The sequence below is a fragment of the Erpetoichthys calabaricus genome, chromosome 16 (genome assembly GCF_900747795.2).
Source record: "Erpetoichthys calabaricus chromosome 16, fErpCal1.3, whole genome shotgun sequence".
NCBI lineage: Eukaryota > Metazoa > Chordata > Cladistia > Polypteriformes > Polypteridae > Erpetoichthys > Erpetoichthys calabaricus.
In genome coordinates, this window is record NC_041409.2 from 95,531,898 (window position 1) to 95,552,484 (window position 20,587).

The 20,587-nt window shown below is 37.9% G+C and overlaps 1 protein-coding gene across 1 annotated transcript in view; it reads right to left on the reverse strand.

Moving 5' to 3' along the window:
- LOC114642592 (immunoglobulin superfamily member 1-like) overlaps window positions 1–20,587 on the reverse strand; it is a 253,600-nt gene that overhangs the window by 101,528 nt on the left and 131,485 nt on the right. Inside the window, exons 2-3 of the mRNA XM_051919754.1 lie at window positions 18,170–18,205; window positions 8,905–9,177 (exon numbers count right to left, since the gene is read on the reverse strand). Coding sequence (XP_051775714.1) covers window positions 8,905–9,177; window positions 18,170–18,205 — 309 coding nt within the window. The remainder of the gene's footprint in view (window positions 1–8,904; window positions 9,178–18,169; window positions 18,206–20,587) is intronic.

The window sequence follows — 20,587 nt, forward strand, 5'->3', positions numbered from 1 at the left end:
GATCTAGCCTCATGTGGGGAGGCAAAATGGGGGGGGGGGGTGGGGGGATAAAGGGGGGAGAGAAGGAGAGCAGGTTATATCTAATCTATTCTTGTAATTCTTATAATTATAAATATCAATGCAACAATAGGCTAAAATGCAATAACTCATGGGGAATCTTGAAACTAAGATTAAAACTGCCATATTACCAATTAAAACTATAAATGACATTAAAAACTCAGAATCAATGTCTCCATGATGGGACAGTTAACTTTGTGAGCTGGAATGTTAAAGGCCGGAATCACGAATTAAAGAGAAAGAAAGTATGCTCTCACCTAACAGGCTTAAACGCTAAAATAGTATTTCTACAGGAGACCCACTTACTAACCAAGGATCAGTTCAGATTACAAAAAGACTGGACTGGCCAAATGTTCCATTCTAGCTTTATAAAGAAAACTAGAGGGGTGGGAATTCTCATACATAGACCAGTTCCATTTGTAGCATCAGAGGTAGTGTCGGACCCTGAAGGGAGATATGTGATGGTCATGGGCAACTTATATAACAGTAAAATGATTTTGATAAATGTTTATGCACCCAATGTTGATGATAAGGAATTCATGCAAAATCTATTTGCATCCATTCCCAATGTGAACACTCATAAAATTATAATGGCTGGGGACTTTAATTGTGTTTTAAATCCACTCTTAGATAGGACACCTGTGACAGGGGGGACGACATCTAATACTGCAAAGATAATTACACAGTTTTTAAATGATCACAACTTATCAGACCCCTGGAGGTTTCTTAACCCAAACTCAAGAACATATTCGTTCTACTCACCAGTGCATTATAGCTACTCAAGAATTGATTATTTTTTTATAGATAATAATTTCCTGCCTACAATTAAATCATGCAAATATGACACAATTGTTATCTCTGACCATGCCCCTCTAGTCTTGGAGCTAAAATCATTAAGCCCCTCACACTCACCTCGCAGATGGCGTCTTAACCCTCTTTTATTGGCAGACGAGAACTGCACAGAATTTATATCCAAACAAATCAGCTTCTTCCTAGAGACAAACACGTCCACAGAGGTTTCTGCAGGAACACTCTGAGAAACTCTAAAGGCCTTCTTAAGAGGCCAGATTATTTCATATCTTTCCCATAGAAATAAATTAGAAACCAAGAAAGTGTCAGAGCTAAGAAATGAAATTACTAGAATAGATGAAGAACAAGCCAGGCGTCCAAGTGAAGCTCTTCACAGGAAAAGGCAGGCCCTGCATACAGAACTTAACATCTTAACAACTAAAGAAACTGAACAACTTATTTATAAGTCTAGACAGCATTACTATGAACACGGAGAAAAAGCTAATAAGCTTTTAGCTCAACAAATTCATAAACAAGAAGTTCACAATGCAATACCAGTAATCACCAACAAGAATGGAGAAGAAATCATCGACCATAATAAAATAATGCACACATTTAGAGATTACTATAAGTCTTTATATTCCACTGAGCCCAAAGAAGACAACACGCAATCTAATGCATTTCTGGATAATTCACAAATACCACAAATAGATGCTTTAAGTGCTGAGGAACTGGATACACCTCTAACGCTAGCAGAATTACTAGACGCTATAAAGTCACTACAAAGCGGGAAATCATCAGGCCCTGATGGCTACCCCGTAGAGTTTTATAAGAAATTCTCCACTCAGCTAGCTCCACTCTTATTGGCAACATTTACAGAAGCTAAAGACCACCAAATACTACCTCAAACATTTCGACAAGCATTAATCACCGTCTTTCCTAAACAAAATAAGGACTTGTTACAATGTGCATCATATAGACCAATTTCACTCCTGAATAATGATGTTAAGATACTCTCAAAAATCCTAGCTAGAAGGATGGAGAAAGTGCTGCCCTCGGTAATATCACAAGATCAAACTGGATTTATTAAAGGCCGACATCTATCTTCAAATCTCCGACGCTTGTTTAATGTTATATATTCACCAGCAAAATCAAACACCCCAGAGATATTACTATCATTAGACGCAGAAAAGGCATTTGACATGATCGAATGGAATTACCTTTTCACTGCATTGGAGAAATTTGGGTTTGGCCCGAATATTTGTGCTTGGATCAAACTACTGTATACCAGTCCAGAAGCTTCAGTTTGTATTAATAACATTTGCTCAGACTACTTTAAACTAGAACGTGGTACCAGACAAGGATGTCCCTTGTCGCCACTGTTGTTTGCAATCGCTATTGAACCACTGGCGGTTCACTGCCGAAATTCTTATCAGATAAAGGGGATTGTCAGAGAAGGACTGGAACAGAAAATTTCTCTATATGCAGATGATATGGTCTTATATATATCGGACCCAGAAAACACTGTCCCTGTTGTTTTAACAGCACTAACAGAATTTCAAAAGATATCTGGTCTTAGAATTAATCTGAATAAAAGTATACTCTTTCCAGTGAATTCACAAGCATATAATATTAGATTAGACACCCTACCTTTTACCATAGCAGATCAGTTTAAATACCTAGGGGTAAATATCACAAGTAAACATAAAGCTCTTTATCAATAAAATTTTGGCGTCTGTATGGAAAAAATTAAGCAAGACTTGCATAGATGGTCAACCCTTCATCTCACTCTAGCCGGAAGAATAAACATTGCTAAGATGAATATCCTTCCTAAACTTCTCTTTTTATTTCAAAACATTTCAATATATATCAATAAATCGTTTTTTAAACAGTTAGATTCAATAATAACCTCATTCATTTGGAACTCAAAACACCCACGTATCCGAAGAGCGACCCTACAAAGACCTCAGGCAGAAGGTGGCATGGCTTTACCTAATTTTCAGTTTTATTACTGGGCAGCAAACATACAAGCCATAAAAACCTGGACACAAATAAATGAACATACACAGGCTTGGTCTGCAATAGAAGTAAAATCCTGTAGTACTTCTTTATATTCCCTGCTCTGCTCTCCAATAAATGAAAGTTATCGCAAATATACTAATAACCCAATTGTGCTTTACTCACTCAGAATATGGAACCAAATTAGGAAGCATTTTAAGATGGAAAATCTTTTATCAGTGGCACCTCTGCAAGAGAACCACCTCTTTCAACCTTCGCAAGTATATCCAATTTTTAATACCTGGAAAAGTTTTGGGATTAAAATGCTCAGAGATCTTTATATAGACAACATATTTACATCTTTTGAACAATTACGTTCAAAATTTAACCTCCCAGCTACACATTTCTTTTACTATCTTCAAATTAGAAATTTTGTTAAACAGAAATTGCCCGATTTCCCCCACCTTGCACCCTCCACAATGCTGGAAAAAATACTGCTCAATTCCGAGGAAACAAACACTATTTCCGCAATATATAAAATCTTATTAGAGTCCCTACCTTTCAAAGATCCAAGAGGACATTGGGAAGAAGATCTCTTAATCAATATATCAGAAAAGGAGTGGAAGGTAGCAAAGCAGAGAATTCACTCGAGTTCTATATGCGCAAAGCATAGAATTATTCAACTAAAAATTATATATCGAGCTCATCTGTCTCGCTTAAAACTGTCCAAAATGTTTCCAGGCCAGGATCCAACCTGCGAGCGCTGCAACCAAGCTCCTGCCTCACTGGGTCACATGTTCTGGGCCTGCACCAAACTAACATCATTTTGGACCAAAATTTTTAAGTGCCTCTCAGACAGCCTTAGTATCACAATCCCTCCTAACCCACTAACAGCTGTGTTTGGTGTCCTTCCAGATGGACTGGAATTGGAGAAGGACAAGCAAATGGTGATTGCATTCACTACACTCTTGGCACGCAGACTTATTTTGTTAAATTGGAAGAATCCTAATTCTCCTCTTATAAGTCAGTGGGAAACCGATGTTTTATATTATTTGAAATTGGAAAAAATCAAATTTTCAGTTAGAGGATCTGTACAAAATTTTTTCAAAACATGTCAGGATTTAATCAATATTATTTTAGAATAAGAGAATTAACTATTATTGCATTTAACTCCCTTCTCCATCTCTTATTTATATAGATATTTACTTCTCCCCTTCTTTTGTCTAATGTTGCCTTATTAAAAAGCTTAAAGCAATTTTCCTTTAGCTAAGCTCTCCTTCTCAGGGGTGGGGTTTGATTTGTCTTCAAATTTGTTGGGTTATAAATTGATCTGTTTGTATGGAATGATTACAATGAAAATTAATAAAATAAAAATATTAAAAAAAAAGATTTCTAATTAATTCATTAATCTATTGAGGTTTCAGCTTTGCTTGTTTATTTCTTTGCAGTGTCTCCAGTGCGCCTACACAGTTCAAAGAAATGAGTGAGATGTGTGTCACTTTACAGTTGTATTCTGTACAAATCAGTTGTCATATAAATTAATAAAAGAATCCACCGATCCTTCAATAAGGTAAAATTTCTTCTTCTAAAGAGTGGCCGTGTCAAGGGAGTCCCTCTGCTAACCCGTCTGTACTCGACAGTCAGTGACTTCTGCTTAATTCTCATCTTTCTGTAGTCACTGACTCACCCAGAACAATCAAAAGACTGAAGATCATCTTTTTGAACTTTAACTTGGTAATCACAGCTGCCGCACTGAGTCATGTTGACTTTGTCAATCTAATGGCTCCCTTGTTTCTGGGCCTAACATTTTCCCAGTCTGTTACAGAATTCTGTTAGCCTGTGTTCATCTTGGACTCTCCTAATAGCTTTATTTCCTCCCACTGCCCACCTCTGATCAAGGAGCAAAACGTCTATTTACTCTTGAAACAAAACAAAGGAGTGTAGAAAAGTAGTTGGCGGTAATGTTGTCACACCTGATACCCTGCAGCACTGTGCTGCCCATCTAGCCTCAGTGTTTACTGATCTGTCTGTTAAGTGAGTGGACCTGTTTATGGTCCCCATCTCTTTTAATTCATCTACTATTGTTCTTGTTAGCAAAAAAAGGACAAAATAACCAGACTTGCCAATTATAGATCTGTTGCACTTATGTATTTAAACATGACGATATTTGAAAGTTTCATCCTCTCTTATCAGAAATCTATCACAGACCCACGCCTGGAAAGCCAACATGTCAGTAGAGGTTGCTGTCACTGTGGGCCTCTGCTATATTTTACATCATCTGGATTGCACAGGCCACATATGCAAGGATTATTTACAGCTCGGCGTCTAATACAATAATACCTGAAAAACATAATTTCCAACTTTGTTAACCTAATATTGCCCTCTCTGTTTGTTCGTGGATCTCTAACTTCTTGACAAACAATGAACAGTATGTGCAGATGGACCTACAATTTCAGATTCTCTCACCGCAAATACCAGAGCTCCTCTAGACACCCATCAGTCCATTTATTTAAGTTTACTGGTAACACAACAATCATTGATCTCATCAATAAAGCCAAAGTGCAGGTACTGTATACAGGAGTGAAATGAAACATGTAGTGTCATCATGTACAAAAGTATCTTCAGCTCAGTACAGTTAAACTGTGAACATGATCTTTGAATTTCATTAAGAAAAGCCCCCTCCACTTTCTCATCTGGACATAAAGAAAATTACAGTAAATTTGGTGAAGACATTTAAGTTTCTGAGAACTCTGATATTCAACACTCAGACCAAGAAATCACAACATAAAATGCATTTCCTCCACCCGTTGAATAAAACTTCATGTCACCCAGTATCACTGATCAGTTTTACAAAAGCACAGTCAAGATCATCCTCATATCCTCAATCACTGTCTGGTTTGGCACAGCGTCTGCTCACATATCATCTTCAGTGCCGAGAAAGTCATTGGCTGCCATCTTTTCTTCCTTGAAATTCTTCACAACTCCATAGTGAAGAAGTGAGCAGAAAAACAACTGCTGATCTACCCATCTTGGTTGCCACCTCTGATATAAACTGTCACCTAATAAACACTACTAGCCCCTAAGACCAAAAAGTCCCCTCACCTAAACAGCTACAGTATTTCCTCGAAGTGTTACATTATTGAACGAGTCCCTGCTTGATAAGGATGCATGTGGCTTCACGTAACACCGTAATGATGATAAAGAGCACAACATCCTAACCTTGTCTTCACCTGCTGCTGTCTGCACTGTGTGCTTTAAATTCTTATACTAAATGGTAACATTCACAGAATTGTGTTGTATTTATGTGACAGGAAGTTATTTTGAAATGTTAGCATCTCTATCTTTAAACCAAAACAACAAAAAATGGAGCTGATTCAGGTAAAATATGTCTTACATCTCAGCTAGGGTCATCCCCTAGCTGGGGTTCAAAGTCTTGTCTCATGTCCTTTTCCTTCTTTGTTGAGCTATTTATTGATGTTAATGTTTTTTTTGTTAAATATCTCCTGCATTTTCTTTGCCTGTGTTACGTTTAATGTGTTTTATGGGTGGTCACCCAAGAGATTTAGCCACCTGCCCCACCAGAAACTGCCTATTGCCCTATAAATCAGGAGTGTCATCCTCAGTGGTTCATTTCAAATGTATGAGGGAGTGACGAGTTCTTCATCTTTGTCTTTGACTTCATGCTCTGTTTGTGATGTCATCATTGGTTACTGTAATGGGACTCAGTTGTACTGGATTGCCATTTTGTTTAGCGCAAATCCTATTGGTTTTAGGGCTTCATGGAGCTTCATTGTTACTGAGGTGCATTTTTGTGATATAAAACTTTTATTTTATAAAGATTCTAAAAGGTGTTCTTTTTGTGTCTAGCTGTGGTTTTTGACAGGATTAGTGGGCATTTTGGAAGTACAGTTTGAGAGTTAAGTGCTTTTGAGACTCCCATTTCATAACATAATGAACTGCCATAAAAAAAAGGATGAGATGCATATATATGAAGCTAACATTCAGTACCTGTTAGAGCAGTAAGTTCAGAAAGTCGAAAGCAGATGACAGCTTTCAACTCCACCACGGCCAAACCATGAAACACCGCCATTACCACAGCAAAAGCACCCCCTTGCACTAGATACATATGTCCAGTCAACGTAAATGTCAAGTCCCCTGTCTTTGTTATGGAGTGCTTTGAATCACCTGTTCCAGTTTATTTTGTCAATTCATTCGATTTACCAATTCATAAATATGCAGCTTCATGCATTGAATATAATGAGGAAAATGTTTTGCCCCTGTTAAAAATCCCATCCATGTAGCTATTCAGAATATTGTGGAAGTTGCTGAGAACCATACGGAAATTGCTGAAGTGCCGCCAAACATCATGGAGAGTACATTATTGTCAATGTCCATCGGGGGCAAGTTGGGGTGTCTAGTTGGGGTTTTTGATGGGATTTAGCACCTCAGTGGTTAGCTGTGGAAGTACAGGTTGGGACATTTCATTAATTCAGACTCCAAGTCACAACAATATGCTCTTACAGGGATCAGTGATGAGGATAGTACTACTCTTTTTAAATGAAGTAAATCATCTTGATCAGAAATTTCAAAATGCACAATATAAAAAAGATTTAGGAGTGCAGAGAACTGATTGAAAAGGCTAAGAGGATGATGAGTAAGAAACCTCAGTGCAGCATCTTCATTGACCAACTACAGTGGCTGCTGAGGTACACAAATAACAGAAAATAGTTACCTTTCTACATATGTTAGAAAAGACTAAGGTGACATGACAGAAGTGTTTCAAATTAGGCTGTGAAGTGGTATGGCGGATGTTACTTTAAAATGTGCTCTTCAAGAAGAACACAGGAGATAAAAGCTGGTTAGGGGTAAATTTCATGCAAATATTACAAAACATTTATTTAATAGAGAACTACAACAATATTGAGTATATGGCAAAGACGTGTAGAGGGCATAGCAGTTTGGCCACCTTGAAATTGTAACCTGATGATATTTTAGAAAATCCAGGTGAATATAAATTAATAAGCTGTGTTGGAATGAGTGACCTTTTCACCTCTGAATGTTTTTGATGTTTTATTTTCAAGAAGTTAAATAATAATAATAAAATGAATCCTGTATATTTTTCCATTTCAAATACAGTTAAGTATTTCAAATACAATTGAGTGCCACAGGCAAGTTCATTTGTGATAATTCAAACAGATGGAAGGTCATGCTGAGTGTACACAGGTGTATACAGTGAAGAAAAGGTGAAGCCAGTAGTTCTGTTTGATAGATAGATAGATAGATAGATAGATAGATAGATAGATAGATAGATAGATAGATAGATAGATAGATAGATAGATAGATAGATAGATAGATAGTGACAAATAAAATATCTATCTATCTGTCTAAGGGTAAATTAAAACTTTTCAGAATTTCAATAAAATATAAATGTTACAACAAACAACCCACACCACAAACACTCATAACAACTCCTTCCTTGGATAATAAAAGAACTCCTCTTGACAAAAACAGGCCTATAGGTGGTAGTACAATGTGGTCAGACCTAATAATAATAATAATAATAATAATAATAGTAAATTATATTTCTCTTGTGTCTTTCACATGCTCAAGAGTTGTACCACAGGTTAACATTTAAAGGCATTAACGTTTGACTGCAGCAGGTCCAGATCATTGTGTTCACAAAAGAAATGTGCCGTTAGAAGTTTGTTCTTTCCAAAGATCACTGGCTGAAGTCACCAACATTCAGAATGAAGATAGTCAGTTAGATAATAAAATAATCCAAATTGCAGCCAATTTAAAATGCATAACAGAACTGCTTAGTTATCAAGCTCTAAGGAAAAAGCTTTTAAAAAAATAGTCCACAAAGCTTCACCAACTAAGATGTTATCATGTGAGCCCATCCAGAAGGAGCCTGAGACCCTCTGGTACTTTTAGTACAGGACTTAATTTTTTGGGAGCCTGACTATAAAATAACAGTAAACTGTTGTGTTTGGGTAATTTGACCTCTTAAAAACAGAAAACAAGAATTAAAATCGAATTTCATCAGAGAAAGTCTCTTACCTGATACTTCTAACCACACATCATTACTGTATGTTGAGTAAACTTCTCCTTTTCCAGCTCGACACCGGTACTGCCCACGTTGTGAATGAGTCACAGAGCTGAAGGTCAAAGTGCTCTCTGTGTGTACTTTATAATAGTATTGGTATGTTGATTCCCTTTTGTAGATCTCATATGTCCATCCAACAGGATTTCCATCGAGCTGACAGTGCAGGCTGACCTCGTCGCCTTCATATATTTGTCCATCTGAATTCAGTTGAAGTTTGGCTCCCCGTTCTGAAAATGAAGATGATACAAGATGAGAGTACATGGAGGAACACAAGGCAACAAAAATGTCTCATTGCCTCTTTCTCTTCATCGATTCCTATTATAAATTATAAAAGCCGGTACTACTTTATTAAACTCTAACTAGTACAAGGTCACCACCCCCCAACCTGTGAGTGCAAAGCCTGAACAGAAAATTGGGCAAAAAGGATCAGGACTGGAATTCAAATGATTCTGCTTCTGGTCCTACAGGGTGGATTTTATTTACCTCAAAGGTGTACTGTGAGGTTTACTGACAGTCCCACTGTGACATAAGAAGCCATCATGTGTACTACAACGTAGTCAAGAAGAAGAAGGCCCAGTCCAAACTCCACATGGTTTCAGGTGTGCTTGGACCCATTTCTCCACATAACTGCCTGGGCAGGTGTCACTCCTACAATTTGTTATAGAGGTCCGCTCAGAGTGGTCAATGCTAACTGAACTTCTACCTCAATGGATTTATTGAGCTGTGAGCCTCAGATCTGACCTGCTTCTGTGTCCATCACCACTTTAAATGTTGTGGTAACCATTCTGGTTGGTGACTCCATCTCTCTCATGATTATGTCCAGGCTTGGATAAACTTCAAAACAGGAATTAAACATGAACGACAGTATTAGAAATAGAAAGACAAAATAAAATTAAATCTTTCTGTGTGGCTTGTAGGATAATGTTTGCATTTTATCTCTCACCTTCACAATCACACTAAAGCAGAAACACTGCACCTGCTAAATAATCTGGACTACAAGTAATGGTAAATGACATCCAGGGAATTTAAGTTTCATAAATGGAAAAACATCTGACAAAAACAAAGTGAATCTGAGCTTCTGATTAACAAAGGATTTCTAATAAATTCATTAATCTTTCGAGGTTTCAGCTTTGCTTGTTTATTTCTTTGCAGTGTCTCCAGTGTGCCTACACAGTTCAAAGAAATGAGTGAGATGTGTGTCACTTTACAGTTGTATTCTGTACAAATCAGTTGTCATATAAATTAATAAAATAATCCACCGATCCTTCAATAAGGTAAAATTTCTTCTTCTAAAGCCACAGAGTGGCTGTGTGAAGGGAGTCCCTCTGCTGACCCGTCTGTACTCGACAGTCAGTGACTTCTGCTTAATTCTCATCTTTCTGTAGTCACTGACTCACCCAGAACAATCGGCATAACACGATCGGTGTAATGTGAAGGCTGAAGATCATCTTTTTGAACTTTAAATTGGTAATCACAGCTGCTGCACTGAGTCATGTTGACTTTTTCAATCTAATGGCTCCCTTGTTTCTGGGCCTAACATTTTCCCAGCCTGTTGCAGAATTCTGTTAGCCTGTGTTCATCTTGGACTCTCCTAGTAGCTTTATTTCCTCCCACTGCCCACCTCTGATCAAGGAGCAAAATGTCTATTTACTCTTGAAACAAAACAAAGGAGTGTAGAAAAGTAGTTGGCGGTAATGTTGTCACACCTGATACCCTGCAGCACTGTGCTGCCCATCTAGCCTCAGTGTTTACTGATCTGTCTGTTAAGTGAGTGGACCAGTTTGTGGTCCCCATCTCGTTTAATTCATCTACTATTGTTCTTGTTAGCAAAAAAAGGACAAAATAACCAGACTTGCCAATTATAGATCTGTTGCACTTATGTATTTAAACATGACGATATTTGAAACTTTCATCCTCTCTTATCTGAAATCTATCACAGACTCACGCCTGGAAAGCCAACATGTCAGTAGAGGTTGCTGTCACTGTGGGTCTCTGCTATATTTTACATCATCTGGATTGCACAGGCCACATCTGCAAGGATTATTTACAGCTCGGCATCTAATACAATAATATCTGAAAAACATAATTTCCAACTTTGTTAACCTAATATTGTCCTCTCTGTTTGTTCATGGATCTCTAACTTCTTGACAAACAATGAACAGTATGTGCAGATGGACCTACAATTTCAGATTCTCTCACCGCAAATACCAGAGCTCATGGGGGCTGAACCTCTAGACACCCATCACTCACCAGTATTTAAGTTTACTGGTAACACAACAATCATTGGTCTCATCAATAATGCCAAAGTGCAGGTACTGTATACAGGAGTGAAATGAAACATGTAGTGTCATCATGTACAAAATTATCTTCAGCTCAGTACAGTTAAACTGTGAACATGATCTTTGAATTTCATTAAAAAAAGCTCCCTCCACTTTCTCATCTGGGCATAAAGAAGACTACAGTAAATTTGGTGAAGACATTTAAGTTTCTGAGAACTCTGATATTCAACACTCAGACCAAGAAATCACAACAAAAAATGCATTTCCTCCACCCGTTGAATAAAACTTCATGTCACCCAGTTATCACTGATCAGTTTTACAAAAGCACAGTCAAGATCATCCTCATATCCTCAATCACTGTCTGGTTTGGCACAGCGTCTGCTCACGTATCATCTTCAGTGCAGAGAAAGTCATTAGCTGCCATCTTTTGTTCCTTGAAATTCTTCACAACTCCATAGTGAAGAAGTGAGCAGAAAAACAGCTGCTGATCTACCCATCTTGGTCACCACCTCTGATATAAACTGTCACCTAATAAACACTACTAGCCCCTCAGACCAAAAAGCCCCCCTCACCTAGACAGCTATTTCCTTGATGTGTTACATTACTGACCGAGTCCCTGCTTGATAAGGACGCATGCGGCCTCACGTAACACAGTAATGATGATAAAGAGCACAACATCCTAACCTCGTCTTCATCTGATTTAATCACCTGCTTTCTGCACTGTATGCTTTAGATTGTTATACTAAATGGTAACATTTACTGAATTGTGTTGCATTTATGTGACAAGAAGTTATTTTGAAATGTTAGCATCTCTATCTTTAAACCAAAAACAACAAAAAAATGGAGCTGATTCAGGTAAAATATGTGTTACTTCTCAGCTAGGGTTCCTCCTCTAGCTGGGGTTGAAAGTCTTGTTTCATGTTCTTTTTCTTCTTTGTTGAGCTATTTAATGATGTTAATGTTTCTTTTGTTAAATATCTCCTGCATTTTCTTTGCCTGTGTTACATTTAATGTGTTTTATGGGTGGTCCCTCATGAGATTTAGCCACATGCCCCACCAGGAACTGCCCTCTACCCTATAAATCAGGAGTGTCATCCTCAGTGGTTCATTTCAAATGTATGAGGGTGTGATGAGTTCTTCATCTTTGTCTTTCTAATGTGCGTTTTGATTCACTGAATTTGTTTGACTTCATGCTCTGTTTGTGATGTCATCATTGGTTACTGTATTGGGACTCAGTTGTACTGGATTGCCATTTTGTTTAACACAAATCCTATTGGTTTTAGGGCTTCATTGTTACTGAGGTGCATTTTTGTGATATTAAACTTTTATTTTATAAAGATTCTACAAGGTGTTCGTTTTGTGTCTAGCTGGGATTTTTGATAGGATTAGTGGACATTTTGGAAGTACAGTTTGAGACTTAAGTGCTTTTGAGACTCCCAGTTCATAACATAATGAACTGCCATAAAAAACAGGATGAGGTGAGCATATATGAAGCTAACATTCAGTGCCCGTTAGAGCAGTAAGTTCAGAAAGTCAAAAGCAGATGGCAGCTTTCAACTCCACCACAGCCAAACCATGAAACATCGCCGCTGCTGCCATTACCACAGCAATAGCACCTGCCTGTGCCACATACATATGTCCAGTCAACGTAAATGTCAAATCCCCTGTTAAGGAGTGCTTTGAGCCACCTATTCCAGTTTATTTTGCCAATTCATTCGATTTACCAATTCAGAAATATGCAGTTTCATGTACTGAATATACAGTAATGAGGAAAATTTTTTGCCCCTGTTAAAAATCCCATCCATGTAACTATTCAGAATATTGTGGAGGTTGCTGAGAACCATACGGAAATTGCTGAAGTGCTGCCAAACATCATGGAGAGTACATCATTGTCAATGTCCATAGGGGGCGAGTTTTGGGATTTGCATGAATTGAGACTCCAAGTCACAACAATATGGTCTTAAAGGGATCAGTCATGAGAATGCTACTCTTTTTAAATGATGTAAATCATCTTGATCAGAAATTTCAAAATACACAATATAAGAAAGACTTAGGAGTGTAGAGAACTGACTGAAAAGGCCAAGAGGATGATGAGTAAGAAACCTCAGCTGAAGTTTGGGTCCCCGCTCTGAAAATGAAAATGACACTAGATGAGAGTAAGAGCCATTTGTTAGTTATTTAGGTTATGTTAAATTGTATTTTCTTAGTTATGTTAAATTGTTTGCCTATATATTAATGCATAGTCTATGGGAGATTCTATTATAACCCAAACAAGCTAAACTGATATTGAATATTCTAATTATTTCCTGTCCCTGTGCCTACAGATTAGTCCCAGTTTATGATCTGCCTTGCAATTGGTAAGGCATGGAGAGCAAACAGTTTGAAACTGTACTGAACATACTGTATGTAGTTACAGAAGGTCCTGAATGTCTTATGTGAACCCATTGAGAAATAACACAACTAACATGAGAAAGCTAAGACTGTAGAAGAAATCTTTTTTTTTCTTTTTCATTTACTCTTCATGTGTAAAAACTTTTTTTCTGAACTTTTGTTGTTAGTTCCTTTTTAAATTTTCACCAAACTTTTAAAATGAACTTTTTTGGACTGATTAATTTCTTCTATTACACATTTGACTTCTGCTGGATTCTAACTTGTCAAATCAGTAGCTGCTCAATTTTAGGAACCTGTAAAAGATGGAGCTACAATAAGAGTACAGGAGCCTCTGAGGGAAAAACATGAGGGAGCAACAATATCTCACTGCCTCCTTCTCTCAATCTACTGCTATTATAAATTATAAAGGCCACCATTACTTTATTAAACTCTAACCAGACAAAAAGTAACCACCGTCCAACCCTGTGAATCTAAAGCCTGAACTGAAGATGGGGCAACATGGGTCAGGATTTGAAATCCAAATGGTTCTGCTTCTGGTCCTACACTGAGGATTTTATTTATCTCAAAGGTATACTGCTGGGTTTTCTGCCACACAGTCCCACTGTAACATGAGAAGCCATAATGAGTCCCACAACACAGCCAAGAAGAAGCAGGTCCAGTCCAAATTCCACTGGAGTTTCAGGTGTGCTTGTGGCCATTCATTTATATGTCTGCCTGTTCAGGTGTCACTCCTACAATGTGTTATAGATGTTTGCTCAGAGTGTTCAGTGGCTTAGTGGACACATTCCTTTTGTAAAATCTCAGTGCTAAATGAAATTCTATCTCAATGGATTTATTCAGCTGTGAGCCTCATATGCTGAGCTGCTTTGTGTCTATCACTGTGATGAATGTTGTGTTCAACCTGCTGGTCTGTTACTCCAGTTCTGTCAAATTTTCAAAACAGGAATTACACATGAAAGACAGTATTAGAATTATAAAGGTAATATAATAAATTCTTTTTCTGTGGTTTGTAGGACAATCTTCACATTTTTCTCTTAACTCAGAAAGACACTATAGCAGAAACACTTGACCTGCTAAATAAAGTACAGTGGAACCTCGGTTCACGAATGTCTCGGTACACGTACAAATCGGTTTACGACCAAAAACTTCGCCAAACTTTTGCCTCGGTTCACGACCACACACTCGGTATACGAAGAAGCCAGTTTACCTTTCGATTTATGTGTGCCGATGATTTCTGCATGTGTTGCATTGTTCTCGGTCAGATGTGCGTGCTTTCGCTGTGAACTCTTTGTGCTCTATTTCATTTCCCTTCCAGTTCGTACGCACCGATTACTGTATTTAAGCACGTGTTCAGCCTCTCTCTGTTAATTGTTCTCAGTCAGACATGTGTGCTTTACCTGTGAACCTGTAACCTCCTCTCCACCCAGTTCCTCCTCACTTCATGCCAGAACTCGACTCATGCAAGCTTAGTTTCCTTGGTGGTTTATGGATAATTTTTGTATTACGGATTTTTCAAATGTTCATTTTTTGTGAATTGTTGCAATTGTTGCAATGTTACTTTTCTTGGTTGTTTATTAAGTTATGGATTTGTTCAAATGTTCCTTTTTTTCCCCCGGTGCTTAAAACTCATTAAAAAAAAAGTGTTTATACAGCGATCGGGTTGTAAGGCTATAGCGCGAACTCCTTCAATGTTACTTTCTTGGTTGGTTCTTAAATAAAGTTTGGATTTGTTCAAATGTTACTTTTTTTCCCCTGTGCTTAAAACTCATTAAAAAAAAGTGTTTATACAGCGATCGGGTCGAAAGGCTATAGCGCGAACTCTTGCAATGTTAGTTTTCTCTGTTGTTCAAGGTTTTATCAGTGTTATTCAATGTTTTTACATTTAGTTTACTATTACGATGTGCATTCTATGATGTAATCAACTATATTTATGCTTAAAAATCTTTAAAAATATATATTTACATACAGCTCGTATGGTCTGGAACAGATTAATTATATTTACATACAATCCTATGGGGGAAATTGCTTCAGTTCACAACCAAATCGGTTTACGACCAGAGTTTTGGAACAAATTATGGTCGTGAACCGAGATTCCACTGTACAGTAGAATTAAAACTGAATGGAATTTAGAGAACCTGAAATTTGTAAATGAAAAAAAGCAACAACAAAAAAAAAAAAGCTGAAATTGAGCTTCTGTTTTTTGACATCAGGTTTTTTTTAATAAAATCAAAGGAAAATCAATACGACAGAACAAGAAGCAACCATCCATCCAATGTCCAACCCGCTGAATCTGAACACAGGGTCACGGGGGTCTGCTGGAGCCAATCCCAGCCAACACAGGGCACAAGGCAGGAAACAATCCCGGCAGGGTGCCAACCCACCGCAGGACACACACAAACACACCCACACACCAAGCACACACTAGGGCCAATTTAGAATCACCAATCCACCTAACCTGCATGTCTTTGGACTGTGGGAGGAAACCGGAGCGCCCGGAGGAAACCCACACAGACACGGGGAGAACATGCAAACTCCACGCAGGGAGGACCCGGGAATCGAACCCAGGTCCCCAGGTCTCCTAACTGCGAGGCAGCAGCGCTACTCACTGCGCCACCGTGCCACCCCTAAGAAGCAACCAATATATTAATTAAACCCCGATTGCACCTCCCTCCCACCCCCTACCCCATCATATGCCCTTTACCACACCACCAAGAACTGCAGTTGTGCCAATCAGAAACACCACCACACATAACCAAGACTGCGACTGCATCAACAGTCTCTGCTCATTAAAGATTTCAGTTTCGAGACAACAAATCCCTGGAGTTGCTCGATACGCCATTAATTTATTATGCAGACCACTACAAAAAATCAAAATATAAAAGTTTGTTGTTCGTAATCATCAGATCTGGTGCTGTCTATCTAGAATAAAGGAGTTGTTTAGCAACTATTGTGTCCAAACTTAAGAATAAAATGCTGGTGCACAAAGATGCCTTTAAGGTCTAAGAGTATAAGAATACTGTATGTTGCAAGGGGGAAATAAGAACTAATAGTTCTGAAGAAAGAGAACACGAGATTTGAGACCAGTAAACTAAAAGTAATACATGTGAATGAATGTCTCTGAGATATTTTATGGGCAAAAGTAACAGAGGGTATCTGAATTTACCCAGTTCAGAGGGGATCTGGAAAGTTGATGGTTGTAGTTTCCTAAATTAAAGTTTTATGTTTTTGAAAATACCACCTTAGCAAAGGAAGAAGACAATGTGAAATTCTGAAACTACTGCAAGTGAATCAAGCGACAGATAATCGAGGTTTTGCTGTACCATTTATTACTGTCCTTTTGATGTTCATCACAGGTTTCAATTGGTGTGATTTGTGACCTTCTAATTAATCCCTGTCATGTGACCAAAAGACCATAATCAGCAATTTGACTTTGTGTCTGTTATCTGTTATGAAAACAAAAAAGATAGAAGTTGCTTTGATTAGATGGTTTCCCTAAGGTAATTTTTTGAACAGGGGTCCTTGGTTTATTTTTTAAAAAAATGATTTTTTGTTTAAAAATTCATAGAAGGTTTAATCTTTTTTTTTTAGGTTACGATCACTTGGAAGGACAGATGGAATGGATTAACCAGGATTATTTAAGATGCACAGTCAATTTTTTCCAAACTAACTAGATGGAACTCTCACTATTTGATAATTATGCTATGAATGTGTGGTTTCATTCAGCAATAAATGTCTACATTTAAATCATTCAAACCACACCCCATTGGTGGACATGCCTTCAGTCTCATGGTCAACATCCTGGGAAATGCAATGAACACATTTGGAGTTTCTGAAACAATGTACTCTGCAACTGTTGTAGAACAGTAAAGAAGAAATGTGTTTGAATTCAGAGATGTGATGGTGTCCTGAGTACCAATAAGGTCATAGACAACGTGAGGAGGAAATCATATGGCTTCATAAACTGTGCAGGAGCCAAAGGACAGCTGAGGACTGATGAGTGTGACACTTTTCACTATGGAATGGAAGACATGCTATCTTACTCACTCCATGCCAGCTACTTCTAAATCTAAAAATGCCTCGTTTTTTGTTTTCAAGAAGAAACAAATATGTTTTCAGCCTTTTTATATATGAGATGGTATTTCTTGTGCATCTGAATAGCAGTAAATAACATGGCCTTGCAACAAATAACCACAGTGTGGGCTAATGTCATCATCAATTTAAAATTACACAAGTGACACCCTATAAAGAAAATAAGCAAACAGGAAACAAAGTCTAAAAACAGAATAAATGACACCAATGTGTCAGAAAATGTGATAAAAAATACGCCTACAACTGTTGTGGAACAGTAAATAAAATTATTAAGTGGAGACAGAGGCATACTTTTGATTTGAGTACTCATAAAGTTAAAGAGAAAAGAATATGTGAAGACAAAAGAAAGATGTGAGCTCAGAAACACTGCAGAAGGACCACTGAAGAGCCGAGGAGACGAACGTGAGACGCTGACTGAGTGTGTACGTGTCAGTGTAAACTGGTAAACACAGCCTCTTACCTCCATACTGGGCTGAAGACATCACAGCAGTCAGACCTGAAAACAAAGAAATAGAAAAAGACGAGTGAGAAAGACAGAAATGAAGAGATCTGCTTGATGCTCCATGTATCAGTCTGACTCTACTGCAGCTTCAGATGAAAGAGGAATACGTTTGTGTTGGGGTCGACACCAGTCCTCCACTGTGACAGCTAACTGACACCATGGAGTTTCACTACTGTTTCTTTACTTCAGCATATTCCTCTTTTTCTAGAATGTACTACATGCTGTCCTTAATTTCTACAGTACTAAATCTTTCTGACATTTTTTTTTATTGTTAAATCGATTTTAATAAAATACAAATTTCAAGTATCTGACACTGGTATTAAAAGAGTTCTACTGAAAACATAAAACTGTGACCCATACTTACAAACCAGGAGGCAAAATTCGGAGGTTTGCATGCTGCACTTGTCTAAAAGTACAAGTGAACACTGCAGATATAAAAATTTAACAACTTCAGCATTTCAGTTTTTAAATTTACAGGAAATGACCACTGGTGACACAAGTCGGCTGTGAATGTGCTACAATTCTGTACTTCTTCTTTTCAGGGTTATAAAATACATTCAAAGATGGCACACTGGGTAGTGCTGCTGCCTCCATGCTGTAGACAACACAATTCAAATCCCATCCAGGTTTTGTCTGTAACATCCTTGTGTGTGTGTGTTAAATTAATGGGTGACTTTAAATTGGTTCAAGCAGAGTGAATGTGTGTAAGTGTGCCCTGTGATTGACTGGCATCCTGTCCAGGGTAAGGTTCTTCACAACAATAAAATCAAGTGCTCTGTCTGTGCATCTGTGGCACATGAAAAACTGACTTTTAAAACTCATAAAATCAAAAATATCAAGAGACCCCAATGAGGGGTGATGATTCCAGAATTTTTTGCAAGAGTAATAAAATATCTTCAGTTTCCTGTTTCTTCTTTATTTTATTTCAGTGTAAACTCTTCCTGCAGAATAACAAGAAGCGGCATTGCCAGTAATGACAGAAGTAAACAGCTCTATTTTTAGAAATCGCAATGTAGTGACTTGTTTCTGTGTTTGATTGGGTGATGCCTCTGTGCTCACAGCCATTGGACATTTTCCAGGACATCAATTGTTCTGAACTGAGACGGACCAAGACAAGTGAGCAGACTTTAAAATGAAAGGAATGGCAGTTTATTAAAACAAGGTGACATTAAAGTGTGCAAAAGTGCAGCCACATAAGCCAATTCATAATTCCATAAGTAAAGCCCATAAAATTGTGCTTTAAACACCAATTAGTGTCCTTGGGGTGCAAAAAATAAGAAATTATATCCAATAAATAAAGTGGAAATCACAAAGGTGTGAAGTAAAACCCTTTACATTCTTTTCAAACACGTAGTTCTCATCCGGACAATGACAGACTCCATGACACAGCCTGCTGCACCTCTATCCACCAGACCCAAACTGCCTCGGCCATCAGTTCCTGCAGCTCCCAGGGCAATGACGCTGAGTGTCACTTCTTTTACCTTCTGCTTGTTCCTACACTGAAGAACTTTTTATTTTCTTTATATCGATGACGTGTTGTCACTTTTCAGTGAACAGGCTGACAGGTCAGGAATATCTCAGTCAAGCTTCAGGTCTGTAATGCCTGCTATGCTTTAAGACATTAACCGGCTGACAAGGTTTTCAGTGTGGGTGTACATATATAACACATAATGTGTTTTTGCTAATAGAAAAAATCAGGTATGATCTCCCCTCGACTTTCTTGTATAGTCAGATATGGGGATGGATATTTGAGGAGTAAACCGCAAGACAATGATTATATTTTTATATTATGTACATTAAAGAACCACCAACAACAAATCAAGTCAAATTAATAATATATTGAACAATTATTATAAAAGTAAAGGTGAATAAATCGGACTCTGCATCTGCATGAATAAAAGGTAAAGTACCACTTCTGTTTAACAGAAATAGACCAAAACATGATAGAAATCTACGTTTTGTACCTAAAATACTCTCATGACAAACTCCTTCTTATTAAACAGTTTGTCCAGAGCAAATGGTCTGACTGAAACTTCCTAAAGGACGCCGGTATTTTGCAGCGCCCGAAATATATACATTGCAGGTCAGGTTGCCGCCACCGCTGGGCTGCGAATGAAAAGACCACCAGCAGCATTTGCACAGGAATACGCCGTTCTTCTCATGACCCTGGAAATAGGAGTGTCAGTGTCCCACATTTGCATTATATGGAAATAAACCCTGATTGTGGCTCTGTGCAAAAAGAAGCCTCATTAACTAATATTGCATTGTTTAATTCGAGGTCTCTTAATGACAAAGCATTGGTGCTGTCAGAACATCATCACTGACACCAAACTTGATATTCTGTGTCTAACGGGGACTTGGCAAAAACCAAACAAA